General features: G+C 40.0%; 1 protein-coding gene across 4 annotated transcripts in view; it reads right to left on the minus strand.

Moving 5' to 3' along the window:
* The window catches only part of Ahcyl2 (adenosylhomocysteinase like 2), a 203,413-nt gene that overhangs the window by 52,469 nt on the left and 132,160 nt on the right, over nucleotides 1–18,784 (minus strand). For 3 of the 4 annotated variants that reach the window (XM_008846362.2, XM_008846365.3, XM_008846363.3), the window contains exons 2-4: nucleotides 17,412–17,520; nucleotides 8,881–9,024; nucleotides 8,244–8,344 (exon numbers count right to left, since the gene is read on the minus strand). In XM_008846362.2, coding sequence (XP_008844584.1) covers nucleotides 8,244–8,344; nucleotides 8,881–9,024; nucleotides 17,412–17,520 — 354 coding nt within the window. Of the gene's footprint in view, nucleotides 1–8,243; nucleotides 8,345–8,880; nucleotides 9,025–17,411; nucleotides 17,524–18,784 lie in introns of all 4 variants that reach the window. The other variant, XM_008846361.2, reaches the window with a different exon arrangement.

An 18,784-nucleotide genomic window follows, 5' to 3' on the forward strand; every position in this document is an offset into this window, starting at 1 on the left:
CATGTCCTGAATTATCTCTATGGGGTTCTCACTGTACTCCTCTCGAAGACTATTGGTGCTTGGTGGGGATATATCATTTGGTTTTTCATGTTATTTTTTCTCTGTGATTTTGAAATGTGGATTTCTTTTGTAGTTTCTGATTCTTGTGTGAGACTGAAATCTTCAAGTGTAGGTGTGCTTCTTTTTGTGAACTTTATGTGTCTTTGTGGTTTACTTTTTGCTCATGAAAAACTGGTTTATCTAAGCTTTCGGTTCTCTCCTTTGATTTCATACTGGAGTGGCCAGATTGCTTTTGTCTTCAGCAGCTCCCACAGAGGCCCAAGTCAGCTGAGGATCAGATGCTCCCAGGCTTTCTCCTAAGGTTTGGATAGATTTTGGCCTCAGGAATTTGGGGGTTCGACTTGCCTGGGATTCAGGCCCAGGAAAGATGCTGGTCTAGGGCAGGGGTGGCCATGCCACCCAGAGATGCAAAGGCAGATGGGGGCAGGAAGTGGCCCCAAGGTCTCCTGGGGACTGTATTGAGGATATGGGTTGGTCTGGATGTAAAGGATCAGGAAGAGGAAAGATCAGCCCCAGGGTCTGGAAAGAGGCTGATGGGTGGTGTAGGCCCTGGGAAACAGAGGGAGGTGAGGGCAGGGCCAGGCCCAAAAGTAGTGCTCCTGGGGACCAGAGAAGGCACTGAGTTGGTCTGGATGAAGAGGATCAGGAAGAAGTAGTGGTTCCCCAGGTGTCTGGGCCCCAAGACAAGGAATGGGACAGGACCCAAACTATGAAGAGAGACCAGCAGAGGAGATGGAGACTATAAAAACAAGTAATGCAGAAATGCCAGAAACAAAGAAAGCACAACAATGATTTGCAAACAATATTTCTCAACAAAAATGAAAACAAAAAAATGATTAATAATTAACATATTTATTCGTTAAAGGATCTAATGAAAAATATGGAAAACATCAACAGATATTTCAGCAGAGGAGATGGAGACTATAAAAACAAGTAATGCAGAAATGCCAGAAACAAAGAAAGCACAACAATGATTTGCAAACAATATTTTTCAACAAAAATGAAAACATAATATATGAAGAATTCCTTCAATAGTCTTCTCAGACTGGGCACATTCAAGGAGACAGTCAAGTTAAAGATAGATGAATAGAAATGATAAACAAATACAAAGAGACAAGGAGAACAGGAAAAAAAATTAGAACAGACCACCCAAGATGCATATGTGTGTACCAAGGTGCAGATGTGGAGTTGGTTCTCTCCTTCTACCTCTGGAGACTGAACTCAGGCTGTGAGGCTTGGCGACAAGTACCTTTACCAGGTAAGCCATCTCGTAGGCTCCAAGAATTATTTTTTTTAAATTATTTTTTAAAAGGTAGTATATTACCCATTGCTTTGATTAAGAGGTTTTTTTTTTGTTGTTGTTGTTTTTTTTTTGGTCTTTTTGAGACAGGGTCTCCCTGTAGCCCCAGCTGTCCTGGAACTCACTGTGTAGATCAGGCTGGCCTTGAACTCACAGATATCCGCCTGCCTCTGCCTCCCAAGTGCTGGGATTAAAGGTGTGCGCCACCACGGATTAAGAGGTATTTTAACAAGGATAAAGATTTGGTTAACATGCTTGCTTTAGGGGCTGGCTGGTGAGATGGCTCAGCAATTCAAAGCATGAGTTTGATCTACACTGTAACCGATTGCTGCAAGTTGTCGACACTCTGACCTCCACACTCATGCCCTAAGCACACTCACAAAAATACAAAATAAAAAAAAAAATTTTTTTTTAAGTTTTTGGTCTTTTTGGGACAGGGTCTCCCTATAGCTCCAGCTGGCCTGGAACTCACTATGTAGACCAGACTGGCTTCGAACTCACAGAAATCCGCCTGCCTCTGCCTCCTAAGTGCTGGGACTAAAGGCGTGCGCCATCATGCCTGGGGTGAATAAAAATGTTTTTAAAATTTTTTAATGCTTGCTTTATAGCCAGGTGTGATGATTATGCCAATAATCTCAGCACTTAGGAGGCAGAGGTAAGATAATAAAGATTTCAAGGTTAGCCTGCCTACATAGTGTTTTCCAAGGCAGCCTAGACAACATGCAAAATTCTCACTCAAAAGACAAAGCTTGTTTTAAAAATTCCTGACAATGATTAGTTGTAATTACTTCTAATTTTAAGTTAAAAAAATACTTTCTAATATTTCTACACTAAATAAAAATTTTAATTAAAATGTTTTAATTTAAAAAGTATGAACAAGGCCAGGAGGCAGAGGCAGGCAATTCTTATGAGTTCAAGGCCAATCTGGTCTCAAAAAGATTAAAAAAAAAAAGTAGGAACTACTGATTTAGACTAACAAATTCATGCAATTTGCTCAAGGCCATATAGACAATTACTAGCTTTGATGTCCTTTCTTTTTGTTTTTTTGACACAGGGTATCACTGTGTAGCCTCAGCTGGCCTGGAACTTGCTCTGCAGACCATCCTAGGCTGGCTTCCATCTCACAGAGATCCACCTGTCTCTGTCTCCTGAGTTCTGAGAGTAAAGGTGTGTACCACCATGTTCCACTCTACTTACATGTCTGAATTTATAGTCTGTTTTAACTTCCAAACGTTTATCTTCTTGTCCTCTTGCTTTATTTTTCAACTAAAGAATTTCTGAATTCCTATAACTGAGATTCCTAAATTTGCCAAACAAAATAATATACTACCTACAAAACAACAGAAGCTAACTAGAAAAGTGGCTGGAACCAAGAACATGAGAACCATTGAGTCAAGACTGTTGGCTGTTAGGGCTCCACGGAAAGAAGATAGATGGAGTGGGAGGGCAAGGCATAGAGGTGGCTAACTTGACTTTGGTTTATCTTTTTTTTTTAAAAAAATATTTTGTTATTTTTATTTTATGTGTATGCGTGTATTGCCTGCATGTATGTAAATGCACCTGTGTCGCGCAATGCCCACAGAGGACAGAAGGGGCTGTTGGATCTCCTGGAACTGGAGTTATGGACAGTTGTTTGCTGCCATGTAGGCGCTGGGATTCAAATCCGGGTCTTCTGCAAGAACAGTCAGTGTTCCCAACTGCTGAGCCATCTCTACAGCCCCTGTTTTTTGTTTTTAATATTTTTTTATTTTATTTTATGTGTATGCATGTATTGCCTGCATGTAGGTAGGTGCACCTGTGTCATGCAATGACCGCGGAGGTCAGAAAAGACTGTCAGATTCCCTGGGACTGGAGTTACGGATAGTTGTTAGCTGACATGTGGGTGCTGGGATTTGAACCAGGTCTTCTGCAAGAACAACCAGTGCTCTTAACCACTGAGCCATCTCTCCGGCCCCCATACTTTGTTTTCTCTTTTTTTAAAAAAATTTTTATTTTAATTTGTACAGGCAGGATGGTTCATAGGGTAAAGGCACCTGCCGCCAAGCCTGGTGACCTGAGTTCTATCCCCAGGATCCACATGGTGGAGGGAAAGAACTGACTCCTGAAAGTTGTCCTCTGATTCTACATCTACATGATCTACACCACAATGCACACGCCCATACATACACATTACATAGGCACACACGTGTGTGCACACACACAAATGCACCCCTAAATGATTTTTTTCATTAAAGGTGAGTGTGTGTGTGTGTGTGTGTGTGTGTGTGTGTTGGGGTTGGAGAGATGGCTCAGTGGTTAAGAACACTGGCTGTTCTTGAAGAAGACCCAGGTTCTAATCCCAGCACCCACATGGCAGCTAACAACTTGCAGAAACTCCAGTTCTAGGGGATAAGACAACCTCTTCTGTCCTCTGCGAGCATTTCATGACACGGGTACACTTACCTACATGCAGGCAATACACGCATACACATAAAATACAAATAATAAAATATTTTTTAAAAAGGTGTGTGTGTGTGTGTATGTGAGAGAGAGAGAGAGAGAGAGAGAGAGAGAGAGAGAGCTGAAGGCCAGAAGAGGAAGTCATATCCCCTGAAGCTGGAGTTAGAGGTGTTGTAAGCTGCCCAATGTCAGTGCTGGGACTCAAACTCTAGTCTTCTGCAAGAGCAGCAAGCACTCTTAATCGCTAAGTTATCTCTTCAGCCTCCTAACCCAACTTTAAATTGTTATCATTTAGAACAACAGCAATCAACTTAGAAGAACTATAGAAGTATATCTGAAACACGAAATATTTCTAGAGGGGTCATAGGAGTATTTATTTTTCTTTGGTGGGGACAGGGTCTTACATAATGGGAGGACACAAACTGATTATGTAGCAAAGGCTAAGTCTGAACTTCTATTTCTCCATGCCAGGTTTATGTGGTGCAGGGGCTCAAACACAGAACTTTGCATGCAAGCACTCTTCTCGACTACACTACATCTCAGACTTTAAATTTTGACACTACATATTGAGGTAATGTCTGATATTATAAAAGCAGCATGAACATATAGAATCAGAATTAAAACAAAAAGAAAGCAAAATGCTTCTTTCAGGGTAAAGAAAAAATATAGGGTCAAAAAATAAAATAATAGGGCTGGAGAGATGGCTCAGCAGTTAAGAACACTGGTTGTTCTTGCAGAAGACCTGGGTTCGAATCCCAGCACCCACAAGGCAGCTAACAACTGTCCGTAACTCCAGTCCCAGGGGATCTGACAGCCTCTTCTGACCTCCTCGGGCATTGCACGACACAGGTGCACTTATCTACATGCAGGTAATACACGAATACACATAAAAATTAAAATAAAAAGTAAAATAAAGTTATACCAAAGTGGTAAACTAACATATTAATCCATTCAGGAAAAAATAGGGCGGGAACCCCAAAGGGAGGTAATGTTCACTTAGCCTGGGGGTAAAAAACAAACCTGATATAACTTAGCAACAGGAGACAGTAAAGAGAGAAGTGCTTACTATTTTAAGCCAAATTAAAATCTCCTGTGAGAGGCCCAGAAAAGGTATCAAGATTGTTTCTGCCTCAATTCATTAGTCTGTAGATCCAAAAAGAAATTACTTTTCAATTTATTGTACTAATTTTAGGGAGTCAGGGTATTCTTTTCCTTAGAGAACAGATAGCTCAGTTAAGTGTCAGAGTGAATGCAGAAGCTATTTGCCCTTCATTAGGAGTATGACCACATAAGTGTGTGGTGTAGGAAAGACAATCATTTGAAAGGTGACTGAGGTGCTGGGTTAGCTCAGTCATACAATGTTTGTTCAGCATGTGTAAGGCTCTGGGTTTAATCCCCAGCATTGGAGGAAAAACAAAACAACAACAACGAAAATAGAACAAAACTGGACATGGTGGTATATGTCTGCAATTCCAGCACTAGGGAGGAAGAGAGAAGAAAATCAAGAGTTCAACCAAGGCTAGCCTCATCAGCTACATAACAAGGTCAAGGTCAGCCTGGGCTACAAGAGACCTTGTCTCAAAAGCAAAATAAAATGAAACAAAACAAGAGCTGGGGGATGGCTTGATGGATAAAGTGCTTGCTGTGTAAGCATGAGACCTGAGTTCTGATTCCCAAGCACCCATGTAAAAACTAGGCCCAGTGGCATGTATCTGTAACCCTGGCAAGAGAGGAATGGAGACAGGTAGGTTCCTGAAGCTTGTTGGCTAGCCAGTCTAGCAAACCAGTGAGCTGCAGGTTCAGTGACCTCAAAAAATAAGGTGAAGAGTGATTGAAGAAGACAACTGATATTGACCTTTGACTGTCACAAGCATGGGAAAACAAGTGCACACATGAGTGAACAAGCATACCACACATACACTAAAAACAGGGGTAAGGGGGTGAGCCTCTGGCATGGTAGTGCACACCTATAATTCCAACACTTAGGAGATTGAGACAGGAGGATCAGGAGTTCAAGACTAGCTTCAGTTATACAGCAAGCTTGAGGCCAGTCTAGGTTACATGAGACCCTATTTCAGGAAGCAGGGTGGGAGGGGAAGAAAGGGGAGGAGAAAAAAAAAGTTGATTGAGTCATATAGATGACTTAGCTCTTACAATCCCATAAAAGATGTTACATTTCCAATACATCAATTTTCCTATAGTGGTCTCAATATATTTGGCAACTCAATATCTACTGCATCTTTGATGATGACTCAAAAGAGATTTAAAATATTGTGGGGTCATTTTCATTATCACAGTGATAGTGAGGAGAGTGCTACTGACATTTAGTGGGCAGGGCCAGGGATCTAGACATTATTATAATTATTTGTGCTTAGAAACTAATTGTATCCTACACACTGACAAAAATATTTTTTCAAGACTTATTTTTATTATTTTTAATTACATGTATGTGTGTGTCTGTGTGCAGATATATACATGTGAATGCAGTGCCCTGGAGGCCAGAGGCAAAATGGATCCTCCAGAGCTGGAGTTACAGGCAATTGTGGGCCATCCAATGTGGGTGCTGGGAATCAAACTCAGGTCCTCTGTAAGAGCAGTACTTGCTCTTAACCACTTAGTCATCTCTAACCCAATGAAAGTATTCTTATGTATTTTAAATTTTTATTTATTTTTATTTTGTGTGTATTAGTGTTTTGCCTGCATATATGCCAGTGCACCACATGCATGCAATGCCCATGGAGGCACGTTGGATCCCACGAAACTGGAGTTGCAGACGGTTGTTAGCCGCTATGTGGGTTGCTGGAAACCAAACCCAGGGCCTCTGGAAGAGCAACCAGTGCTCCTAACTCCTGAGCCATCTCTCCAACCCCTTTTATCGTTTTAATACAAACTAATAAAAGCTTTTCCAGGAATGCAACAATTGTATACTTAACAGAGAACTCTGACTTTCACAGTGGTTTTTCAGAAGTTAGAAAAGAGTTGTATGCTATTTCCTATTAATTGGAAATGCTGCTCTAATAGTCTGGAAATAACATACTGCCAGCTGCGAATGGTGGTGTATACCTGTAATTCCAGCACTTGGGAGATGAAGGCAGGAAGATTAGGAACCCAAGGTCAGCTTCATCTATATAGCAAGCTGGAGGCTAGCAAATTGGAGACCAATACAGGTTACATGAGACACTGACTCAAAACATAAGCAAGCAAACAAAATAAAAAACCCCTATAGTTTCATCTCTCTGCATTTGTAGTTATGAGTCAGTACAGATATCTGACTTTGTATTACAGTGCTGGTTAAGCATTTACATGCTGAAATATATTTTATTATTATACATTACTTTCCTTTTATTTTTCCTTCACATTTTAGTTGAGATTTTATATCCAATTTTAAAAATTATATATAACTAGGCAGGTAATATCTGAATTCCACTTTGGTATAATGCAGGGGCACTGAAAATATTTTTCTTATAAAGAGAAGATAACTCTGCCTGGTCTAAACTGATCATAGAATTCTACTCCCCTTAGCAGGGCATAGGATCCAGTTCTGCTGGGTGTAACATGATGGGACATTCTGCAGGACCTCTGGGAAAGGTTTTCTTGCTCTTAGGAAGGCATGAGTTTATGAACACTAGAGTAACTGTGTTTTTCTGTCAGCCTGTGGAGATGTAGAGACAGGTCCAGATGAATTACATGAAATGAACAGGGAGTCTCAAGAGCCTGTCAGAAGTCTGCCTTCCAGTTAGACTTTAACAATAATGTAATAAATTCCTTTATCTTCAAGTTGGATCTGTTCAAGTCTTCCCCCCACACCGCCCCCGTTTCTGAGACAGTCTCATTATGCAGCCCCGGAACTCTCTACATAGACCAGGCTAGCCTCAAACTCAGAGATCTGCTCTACCTCTGTTGGGATCAAAGGTGTGTGCCATCACACCTGGTCAGATTTTCTTATTTGTTGCTGAAGGCAGAGAACATGTTAAGATTGCCGTATAGAAATGACACTGGAAAGGAAGGTAAGGCGAAGCAGTGTAGCACAAAGCAGAAGCATTCCCTTGCTCATATTAGTATATATACTGATGTTCAAGTCTTTTTTTTTTTTTGGTCTTTTTGAGACAGGGTCTCCCTGTAGCCCCAGCTGTCCTGGAACTCACTATGTAGACCAGGCTGGCCTTGAACTCACGGAGATCTGCCTGCCTCTGCCTCTGCCTCTTGAGTGCTGGGATTAAAGGTGTATGCCACCATGCCCGGCTTCAAGTCTTAATTCTGTGATTTTCTCACTGTATAACCCTGGACAAATTAGTTAAGCCCCCTGCACCTGCGCTTCCTTGTTTACAAACTGGAAAAAAGAATACCTGCTTTATATGACATTATGTGGATTAGCATGGTACTGGCAGGCGGAAGCATTCAATAGCTGGTAGCAATTATTAAAAGGAAAAGAAAAAGTACTCACAGCAGTTTGTGCAGTGATGTGTGTGCAACCCACAATTTTGGCTCCAGCCAAGGGCTTTTCTCCTTGGGCTCTCTTCCTCAAGGCCATCAGTGCAGGCATCTCTGAAAAGGTATAATACAAACACAGCAATATTTTTAAAAAGGGAGTAAGAGATAAAAGAATAAACAGAAAATGACTTGTTTAAGGTACTTTCCTTGGTTAGCTTTTCAGTTAGATGGGGTTCCTGAATTTTCTCTGAGTAGCTTTCAGAGGCACATACTCCAGGATTTTGATCCCCTATATGTCAGTCTTCCTTATCCAAGGGTTCCTTCTAGACCTATCAGAGTTCATTCCCTCCCCACAGTGTTTCCTCAGCTCAGATTCTTTTGTTCCAAGTATTCTTCAGGAGCTGGGCATGGTGGCTCATACTTATAATCCCAGCACTTAGGCGGCTAAGGCAAGAGAAACGCCTGGAATTCGAAGTCAGCCTGGGCTACAGAGTGAGACCCTGTCTCAGACAAACAAGCAAACAACAACAAAAATAATCTTTAGTATCACATGGAAATTTTACAAGCTATCAGATCCCAGAATGTACAAAGGGATTCACATAACAAAATGACACAGGTAGATGGAAAAGGAAAAGGTGCTTGTTCTTTACCTTGTTCAGCAATTTCAATTTCTCTGCGTCCAAACTCCGCCTGTTTGATGTTCTTGACACAGAAGTCACTGCTTCCCTTAGAGTTCTTTTGCTGCTTGTCCCTGGGAGATGTCTCATCATCAGAGCTATCTGTATACGAAGCCGCTGGAACACAGAAGAGACAGCCCTCAGGGAAAAGACTGGCTTCCTCAAATTCCAAACCACAGAAGGAGCTGAGGGTTCTCTAATCATTAGCACCATACAATTTACCCCCAGGAAGCTCCTTAATGAAAGATGGGATTGTACCAATCATCTCCTATGGAAAGTGCTCTCCACAGGCCAAAAAGGGGAGGCTGTACTAACTTCTCCTTCAGAACACACAGAGGCATATTCTCTTTGAATATGCAATGACAGAGAAATTGTCCCATAGGTTAAAAGTTCTTAATGCAAGCCCATGGTCATTAACCCATGATTTTCTACCCTCACAATTACCCTTCTCTGCTGCTTAAATGGCTAAAGTAATTTGCTTTTTAGTACAATAATTGAACAGATAAGGCCTAGAAAACAAGGAACCCATGGGAAAGTAATTAAGAACCACACAAAAGAAGTTTGTCTGACACAGAGCTGTGTTTTTCAGGACTGGCTCTGATGAGGCAGAACTATTCCTGCAGACCCAATTAGACACTGACAATGAACTATTCACCGTGTTGTCCTTACTGGCTTCAGTAAGAAGGGATCCTTGGTGTTTTAAGTTTCCAAAGCAGCAAATAAATCCTCTTTTGGTATAATAAAATGCTCTGGTGACTAATCCATTAGCAACACACTAGCATTTCAGTGAATGGTTCAGGCTTGATTGTAGCCAATAGGCAGTTCCTGCTACTGCATTCACAGGCTCTTTTTAGTCTTTATATTTATATTATTTATTTTTATTTATATTTAGTCAAGGTCTTTTTAGTCTTTATATTAAATTCTGTAGTTGCTAATCATTTCCTGAACGATTTGAAGCAATTTGTTCCCTTGGTTTATGTTTACATTTCAGAGGACAGTTTCTCCTAATCCTCATAATTTTGGGGAGAATGTTAAATATAAAACACTGTCTATAAAGCATTTTCGCTCTCTCAATGCAGTAAGTCCTGCCATCAGCACCAAGGGGAGAAAGCTGCAAAAGCTCAGAGCTCCTTGATCAATGGTACTCTGATCTACTTATATCCAGGGCATTAAGGCATTTCTGGAATTTCTTAGCAGAGGGTCTATCAGGGCAGGGGCTGGAGGGTGGACTGTAAAAGGCAAGTCTGACCTTGCCCAGTTAATCAAGTATAGCACTACACACTGTAGGGTCAGCAGGGGCTCGAAGATCTCTTTCTCCCTTTGGAAAACTGCCCCAGAGCAAAGTCCTAGCATGAGGGCACAGGAATGAACATGGGCACCAGGGGAGGTGAGGGAATTAGTAAACCCCCGAAGGGACTTTTGTTCTTGAAAGGAGCTAATCTGTACAAAAAGTTTTTTGGTTCCCCCTCCTAGGGTAAGAGAGCTCAAAGTGCTTTTGGCAATACAACCCAGAAATGGTTTTCGGGGCAGTCATCTGTTTCACTTATCAATATTCTGATATAATTTAAGCGTTAGAGACTTAGGGGAGCACGCTTCTTCCACCAAGAAAAGAAAGGTAACAGCCTTCCCAATCCTGATTCAATTTTACAAGGAAATTGATTTTGAAAAAAAAAGAGTTTACACTCAGAATATTTTGAAGTTTTAAATCTTTAAAAAAATTTTTTTTAGCAGAACCATGATGATTTCTATGCTCTCTAATGGCCACTTCAGTATAGTGATCAACAAGGCTGGCATGGTGGCTCCTGCTAGTAATTCCAGAGCTTGGGAGACAGAGGCAACAGGACTGAGAGTTCAAAGCCACCCTGGGCTACAGAGTGAGACCCTATCTCAAAATTCCAAACATGAAAAATAATAAAATAATAAACATAGTAGGTGCCATGTGTCATTCCATATGTGGTACAGGTGGCAAGTGTGGTGGTATATACCTGTAATTCCAGCACAAAAGAGGATGAGGCAGAGAAACTGTGAGTTGGAGGCCAGCCTGGGTTACATAGTAAGACCCTGTCTCAGAGAACTATGGGCTGGATGCATCCCAATAGAACACTTTACATGCATAGGACATGGAACACTCTGGGTTTGATGCTCAGCACCTCAAAAATGGATTTCTTAGAGTCAAGTTGTTGAGAAGATTAAATAAGACATAGTCAATAAAGTGTTTAGCAAAATGATCAGCATACATTAATTAAGCATTTAATAAGCGATATCTGCTATTATTTGTTTTTGCACATTCAAATTCAGTATCACCTGTAAGTAACATATTTAAGGGTTCTGCTTCACTTTAGGGTTCTGACTGAGAGAAGAATGGCATACATACAAAATTATTTATTGGGTTCTTTTTTCCTACCTTCGTCATCGCCTACTAATTCACCAAAGCAGCAGGTGGTCGGCTGGCAATGACTAAAAAGGTTGAAACTGGAGTCCTTACTCTACCCAGAATGGCTCTCCCTTCCCATGCCTTTTCAGCTTCAAAAGATGAATTGGGAGGGGGGGAAAGCCTAAACTAAACAAAAACGAACAAGAACCCCTCCCCTTAACAGAACCCCTCCAATTTTTAAATTTGTTTTTTGTTTCCAATTTAAATAACAAAACTATTATACCATTTCCTTTTTCTAAAGCTCGAAAATGCAGTAGTTTACTTTCTTTTTTATTTATTTATTTTTATTTTATGTGTATGAATGTTTTGCCTGCGTCTATAAAAGTACACCATGTGCATGCAAACCTGTGGAGGCCAGAAGAGGACATCAGATCCTCCGGAACTGGAGTTACAGATGGTTGTTAGCTTTCACATGGGTGTTGGGAACTGAATTTGGGTCCTCTTTCTGAGCAGTCAGTGCTCTTAACCACTAAGCCATCTCTCCAGCCCTCACTCCCTACTTTTTTTTTGAGAGAAGGTCTCTGCTTATTCAAGTCTCAAAGTATCCAGCAAAATAAGCATCGTGGACAAGAAGACATAAATTTCTTTTGACTGTTCACATATATAAAGCATAGTAGAGGCCTCAACAAGGGTAGAAAGTATAGCAAGAATGCCTCTGGAATGGAATGTAGCTCAGCACCAGAACATTACCAAACACGCAGGAGACCCTGTGTTCTACCTCCAGCACTGGGAGTTTGTGTGTGTGTGGGTGTCCTTTAATACCTTTTACCAGGACTTATTTATTGGCCTCTTCTATGCCAAACATTGTTCTGAACACTGGGAATGTAACAGTATAAAATAGATTAAAACAACAACAACAACAACAACAAAAACTCTACTCTTGTGGATCTTGTACTCAAGTAGAAGGAGAAAGACAAAAACAAATTTGTAAAATACATAATAGATCATATACTATTAAGTATTATGGAAAATGCAATGTCCTTTGAAGAATACACTGAGGAACTAATTATCAATGTATCACCTTACATAGGACTTTTTAGGTGACAAAAATACTTAAACTCTACTTTCTTAGCATTTTTCAAGAACATAATAATGTATTGTTACAACTATAGTTATCATGCTGTTTATAGTTTTAAAAGAATACCTAGGATATACCCTAATGGGAAAATCATATTTCATGAAGCACTGAAGGTGGTAAGATAGTCAGCTACATATGTAGCTAGGAAAAGAATATTTCATGAAGAGTCAACAAGTGCAAAGATCTTGAAGCAAGAGAATGCCTGGCATGTTTCAAAATAAAAGTAGAGAAGCTAAGTGTGGCTGGGGAGAACTGAAGCACTAGGAGAGGAGGGAGGCTGGGGAAGTGGAGATGTGATCAAAATACAATGCAAGCTGGATGGTATAGAGACTTTTAGACACTAAGAATCTTAATCTTTAACCACAGTGGGAGAGGCAGCCACAGGGCTTTAAGCAGAGAAGTAACATGACCCGAGTTACTTTATTTTTACTTTGGTTTTTTATTTTCACCTTTTCTGCACTATTAGGGATCTAATACAGGGCCTGGAGCATGCTAGGCAAACACTTTACCAGGGAGCTATACCCCCAGCCTCTGACCTGATTTTTACATTTCTATTTATCTATTTATTGTGTTGTGTGTGTACACATGTACATGTGTATGTGTGTGGACTCCCATGTGCCGTGACACATGTGTAGAGGTCAGAGGACAATTTTTAACAGTCAGGGTTCTCTCCTATACATGGATTCTAGGGAATGAACTCAGATTGTCAGGTTTGGCGGCAAGCACCTTTTACTAGCTGAGCCATTTTACCAACTCACCTGATTTTCTTATTTGTTTTTTTTTTATTGTTTTACATTTACTTATTTATTTGTCTGTGTATGTATGTGGACTCATCTGTGCTATGGGATGCATGCAGAAGTGAAGACAATCAATTCTCTTCTTTCACTATATGGGTCCTGGGGATCAAACTCAGGTTGGCAAGTTTTGTAGCAAGTACCAGGCCAGCTAGTACTAGACAACAAGACCCTGTCTCAAAACAGCTACATACATACACAAGAAGACAGGCAAAATCTGTAAGTACTTGAAGCCCATTTTCAGCATGCATTATAATTTTTGTTTGTTTTTTGAGACAGGGTCTTCTAGTAGCCCCAACTAGCCTAGAACTCACTATGTAGACCAGATTGGCCTCAATCTCATAGAGATCTTCTTGCCTGCCTCTGCTTCCCAAGTGTTGAGTTTAAAGGCATGTGCCACCATGCCCAGTGCATTACGATTAAAATTTTTATTTTATTTTATGCTGGGTGAGGTAGCATACGCCATTAATATCAGCAACCAGAGGCAGAGGCAGGCAGAGTTCTGTGAGTTCAAGGCCATCCTGGTCTACATAGTGTGATTTCCTGGCCAGCTGGGGCTACAGGGAGACCCTGCCTCAAAAAATCCAATTTGTAACAATTTTATGTGTATGAGTATTTTGCCTGCATGTATGTTGGTGTGCCACTTGCATACAATGCCTGTAGAGTCCAGAGGAGGGCACTGCATCCCCTGAAACTGGAATTACTGATGATTGTTAGCCACTGTGTGGGTGCAGGGAACTGAACTCAGTCCTCTGGAAGAGCAGTAAGCACTCTTAACCTCTGAGCCATCTCTCCAGACTCTGATTATTATATTTTATCTCTTGCTCGAAAACTTCCTCTTTAACACACTAGATCTGTATATTCTATATTCAAGTGCCTGCCTAGTTCTTTTCCCTGGATGTTTTATAGATATTTTAAAACTCCTGAGTTCCAGCCTTACCCATCTTCAGTCTATTCTCAATGCTGCAGCCAAGTTCATTCTTTTAAAATAAATCAGGTGTGGGGCTTGCAAGATGACTGTGTGTAAGGGCTACTGCCTGTAATCCCAGCACTGGCAGGAGGACTGCTGTGAGTTCGAGGCCAGTCTGGTCTACACAGGCTACAGAATGAAACCCTGTTTCAAATAATAAATAAATAAATAAATAAATAAATAAATAAATAAATAAATAAATCAAAAATAAAACAAGCAGGATGTGGCAACACATGCCTATCATCCCTGTATCTGGAAGGTAGAGGAACGATCAGGAGTTCAAGTTCATCATCAGTGACATAAAGAGGTCCAGGCTAGCTTGAGTTGTATGAGACCCTCTCTCAAAAAACACACAAACACTGAGTTTATGGAAATAATACTTCCTAGAAATTAGGCCACATGATAGTTCAAATACTATGTGCCTAGATGCACTATTTTTGAAAATATAATCTGGAATGTATTCAAATGAACATAACCAGGAAAACTGAATATTCTAAAAAACAGAATAAAAATGGTGAATTTTATTTATAAAAGTTTATCTCTAAAATATTTAGATTCTAGAGCGTATATAAAGGCTTATGCTTATCAGAAAAATAACTAGATAAGCCAGGCAATCCTGTCCTTTAAAATACTCTGCAATACTCTGCTTTCTCTTCAGATCACACAGATCTTTTTAGAAATATTCTCTTGGGGGCCACATTGACATTTGCCAGAGATGCCACACTCACATGGATGACAATTTCAATATCCACTGCACAAAATCTTTATGTTCTTCTCCAAAACCAGGATGCTTTGACTGTTTCTGAATCTAATATCCTTAAATGGATATATCAGGTTGATAACATTTGACTTATAAAAATGGCAGCTTCAGCCAGCTATGAATATACTAGTTCTGCCAAGAAATCCTCTCTATGTGCACTATTCTCATAATGGATTTGAAATTAGGGTAAATCTAGGTCAAATTGCAGAGGTCGTCCCTGAATCATAGTCTCTCCTTAGTTTACTGCCATTCATGCAGCAAATAGTACCATATGCTATGATTCAGGTACTATCTGATGTATCAGAGATACACCTGTGAGAGACAGGCAAGGCTCTGACTCTCATGGAATGTATATTTGTACACACATATAGAGGGGCAATAAATGTAATTTTGAAAAAGAAAATAAATAAAAATGGCAATTTCAAGTGGTTCAATGTAAAAGACCCAAATTTATCAGGATGAGACCAGAATGAGCTACATATAAGCATGGCATGCTTACTTAGACCCTAAGGGACTGGCTGGGTGTGGTAGTGCATACCTTTGATCTCAGCACTGGGGAGGCAGAGAACGATCTCTGTGAGTTTGAGGCCAGTCTGGTCTACATAGTGAGTTCCTGTCTCTCAAAAAAAAAAAAAAAAAACCAAAAAAACCCCACAAGGGATCATCGACATTCTTCTAGGTACACAGTATTTTTTAAGTATCCTCCCTACTGAAGGTGCTTGGGTGGAAGACAGGTATTGGTTTCCTCTGCAGGAACAGATATGTGGGTCTGGCTGTATAGGGAAGAGATTGAGAAAAAAAAAAAAAATCATACCTCAAAATGTTTACATATTATTCTACAATTTATATTTTCACTTTATGACTTTCAAAACTATATTAACCACTTCATGAATTCTCAACACAATTTGTTTGAATAGAATAATATAAGTATAAAATTCCATGTCCTGTTGGGCATGGTGGCACACGCCTTTAATCCCAGCACTGGGAGGCAGAGGCAGGCGGATCTCTGTGAGTTCAAGGCCAGCCTGGTCTACAAAGTGAGTTCCAGGACAGCTGGGGCTACAGGGAGACCCTGTCTCAAATTTTAAAAAAAAAAAAAAAAAAAAAAAAAAAATATTCCATGTCCTTAGATAAAAATCCAAAGAAATTTATATCATATTTTGCCTCATTCTAATTATTGTGAGAAGATAAATATAAATAATGTGTAAATAATAATCTGCCCAATCTAAAAGCTATGGTTTTCCAAATACTGTACACAATAAACACTACTTCCTTGTTCATGTAAAGAACAAATAAAATTTCAGGTCATGAAAAAAATTTCCTAATGAGGGGCTGGAGAGTTGGCTCAGTGGTTAAGAGCACTGGCTGCTTTTGCAGAGGACCCAGGCTCAATTTCCAGCACCTACATGGCAGCTAACAACTGTTGGTAACTCCAGTTTCAGGGGATCTGACAGCTTCTTCTGACCTTTGTGAGCACTGCAAAACCCAGGTACACTTACACACATGCAATACAATCATACACATAAAAAAATTTCCTAATGAGTATTACTATTTAATTTTAATTTTATGGGTATGACTATTATGCCTGCGTGTATGTAAGTGCACCTGTGTTGTGCAGTGCCCAAGGAGGACTGAAGAGAGTGTTGGAGCCACTGGAACTGGAGTTATGGACAGTTGTTAGCCACCATGTGGGTGCTGGGATTCAAACCCAGGTCTTCTGTAAGAGCAGCCAGTGCTCTTAACCACTGAGCCATCTCTCCAGTCCACGTATTACTATTTATAATGCGAAGAGGTAGCCATGGCAAACTCTTAGCTCTATGCCACATTCTAACACAAGAGTCAAATAAAATAGCCTTATATTAGATTAGACTCATGCTGGGAACTGCTGCACAAGCAGCCATTGCCTTCAAACGTCCACATGGTAACAGCTCACCTAATATTAATTAATAACTCCGCCCCACAAAGGAAGGAAGGAGTAATAAGCAACACAACATCACAGCTTTGGAGAGAAGGCAAAGGGCCCACTTGCTTCAAACAGCTGTAGGATCTTGTTTTTGGGGGAAATTAAGGTTTTCCCATTACTTTGCAAGTACCACATAGAGGGATGGAAACCTTTTTTTTTTTCATTTTGAAAACCAATGTCTTTCTATATACCATTCAGTGAAGGTCACTGGTGAACTCCATGTTCCCATCCTCTGAATTAAAAATCAAAGAACTCGGGAACTAGAGAGATGGCTCAACTTCCCTCATCTTCCTCTTCTGCCTTTGTTGGAAATATAGACCTCAGGAAGCTTTGCTCTGAGTTTCCAAGAAACACAGAGATTCCATCCAGAATATGGGTTTAAATTTTGATTTAGCATATTTTTTCAAGACTTATTATCAAGAATAATGGTCCCTGGATGGAGGGGAAGTTCTGCTGATTATACCAATTAGCCTGGATAGGCGGTTCATGGCAGCTTAATACTCACCAGAGCTATAGCTGTCAGTAGATGATTGAGAGATGGAACGAGACAGAGAGCGACGTCCAATTTTGGTGGGACGTTTGTTGAATTCCTGCTTCTGGTCAGCAAATTGGATCTGCTAAGAAAAAGAACCTTCGTTATATAAAGAAAAGGAATCCTAGTTATATGAAGAAAAAGAATCTTTATTTTGAAGCAGGAATTCACAGCTTGCATTATTATAGATTGTCACCTTCCCATGCAGTTATTTGATTATACAAACCCATGTTTGGAATATTAAGACTCTTTGGGGGCTGGAGATGTAGCTCAGTTGGTAGCATGCTTGTTTAGCATATACAAGGTCCTGGGTTGAATCCCCAGCACTAGGGGTGGGGAAACAACACACCTTTTTGGATATGGGCATGGTGGTATACCCCTGTAATCCCAGCACTCAGGAGGCCAAGGCAGAAGAATCACCGTGAGTTCAAAGCTAGCCTCAGATGCATAGTGAAACCCTGTCTCCAAAAACAAAACAACAAACAAATGACTCTCTGGAGAGAAGAACAATTCTTCATTTTTCACCTATTGCATTTCTATCAAATTTAAGTCTTTGATTTAACGATTACATACTTTGTACATTATAACTGTGACACAGAGAGAAGAGAGAGGTATTTTGATTAAGGTAAACTGACTTGCCTCAAGCTTTCAGTTTCTTAGCAAGGTATATTAATTTTGAAAAGAGCTTTTATTCAGAAAGAACATTCTGAATCACATTGAAATCCTGGCTATGCCATTCATTAGCTGGGTGATGTTGGTCAAGATGATTTTGTGAGCCTCATTTTCCCATAAGTACAACAAAAATAAAAGTACTTCCATCACAGGTTTTAGAGAGGGTTAAATGACTCAACACATTCATTTGTGAGACACAGCAGGAGATTCAATCAATCATACTCACTTCCTCCTCCCTGTTCAGTGTTCTTGTAAATTTTACAAGTAACCACTTTGATTTGCTTAAAGAATTTCTAAAGTATGTTAGCTTTAGGATACTCATAAAAAAACACTAATTTTTAATGTTTGGTATCATAAAATATTTATATTTATTTATTTATTTATTTATTTTTTATTGGTCTTTTTGAAACAGGGTCTCCTTGTAGTCCCAGTTAGCCTGAAACTTGCTATATAGACCAGGCTGGGATTAAAGGCATGCGCCACCATGCCCAGCTTCATAAAATATTTTAAAAGCAATAAACCTGATTATTAACAATGACTACAGATGTGGAAGGAGTGGGTGACTGGATTATACTCAAATAATACTCTGCAGCTTGCATTTGGAAAATATCTGACAATAACTTTCTTGTAATTTTATCTGTCTCCTACAGTTGAAAGTTGCAGCTGATACTTTA

The sequence above is a fragment of the Nannospalax galili genome, unplaced genomic scaffold, assembly GCF_000622305.1.
Source record: "Nannospalax galili isolate Female #2095 unplaced genomic scaffold, S.galili_v1.0 scaffold660, whole genome shotgun sequence".
In the NCBI taxonomy this organism is placed as follows: Eukaryota; Metazoa; Chordata; class Mammalia; order Rodentia; family Spalacidae; genus Nannospalax; species Nannospalax galili.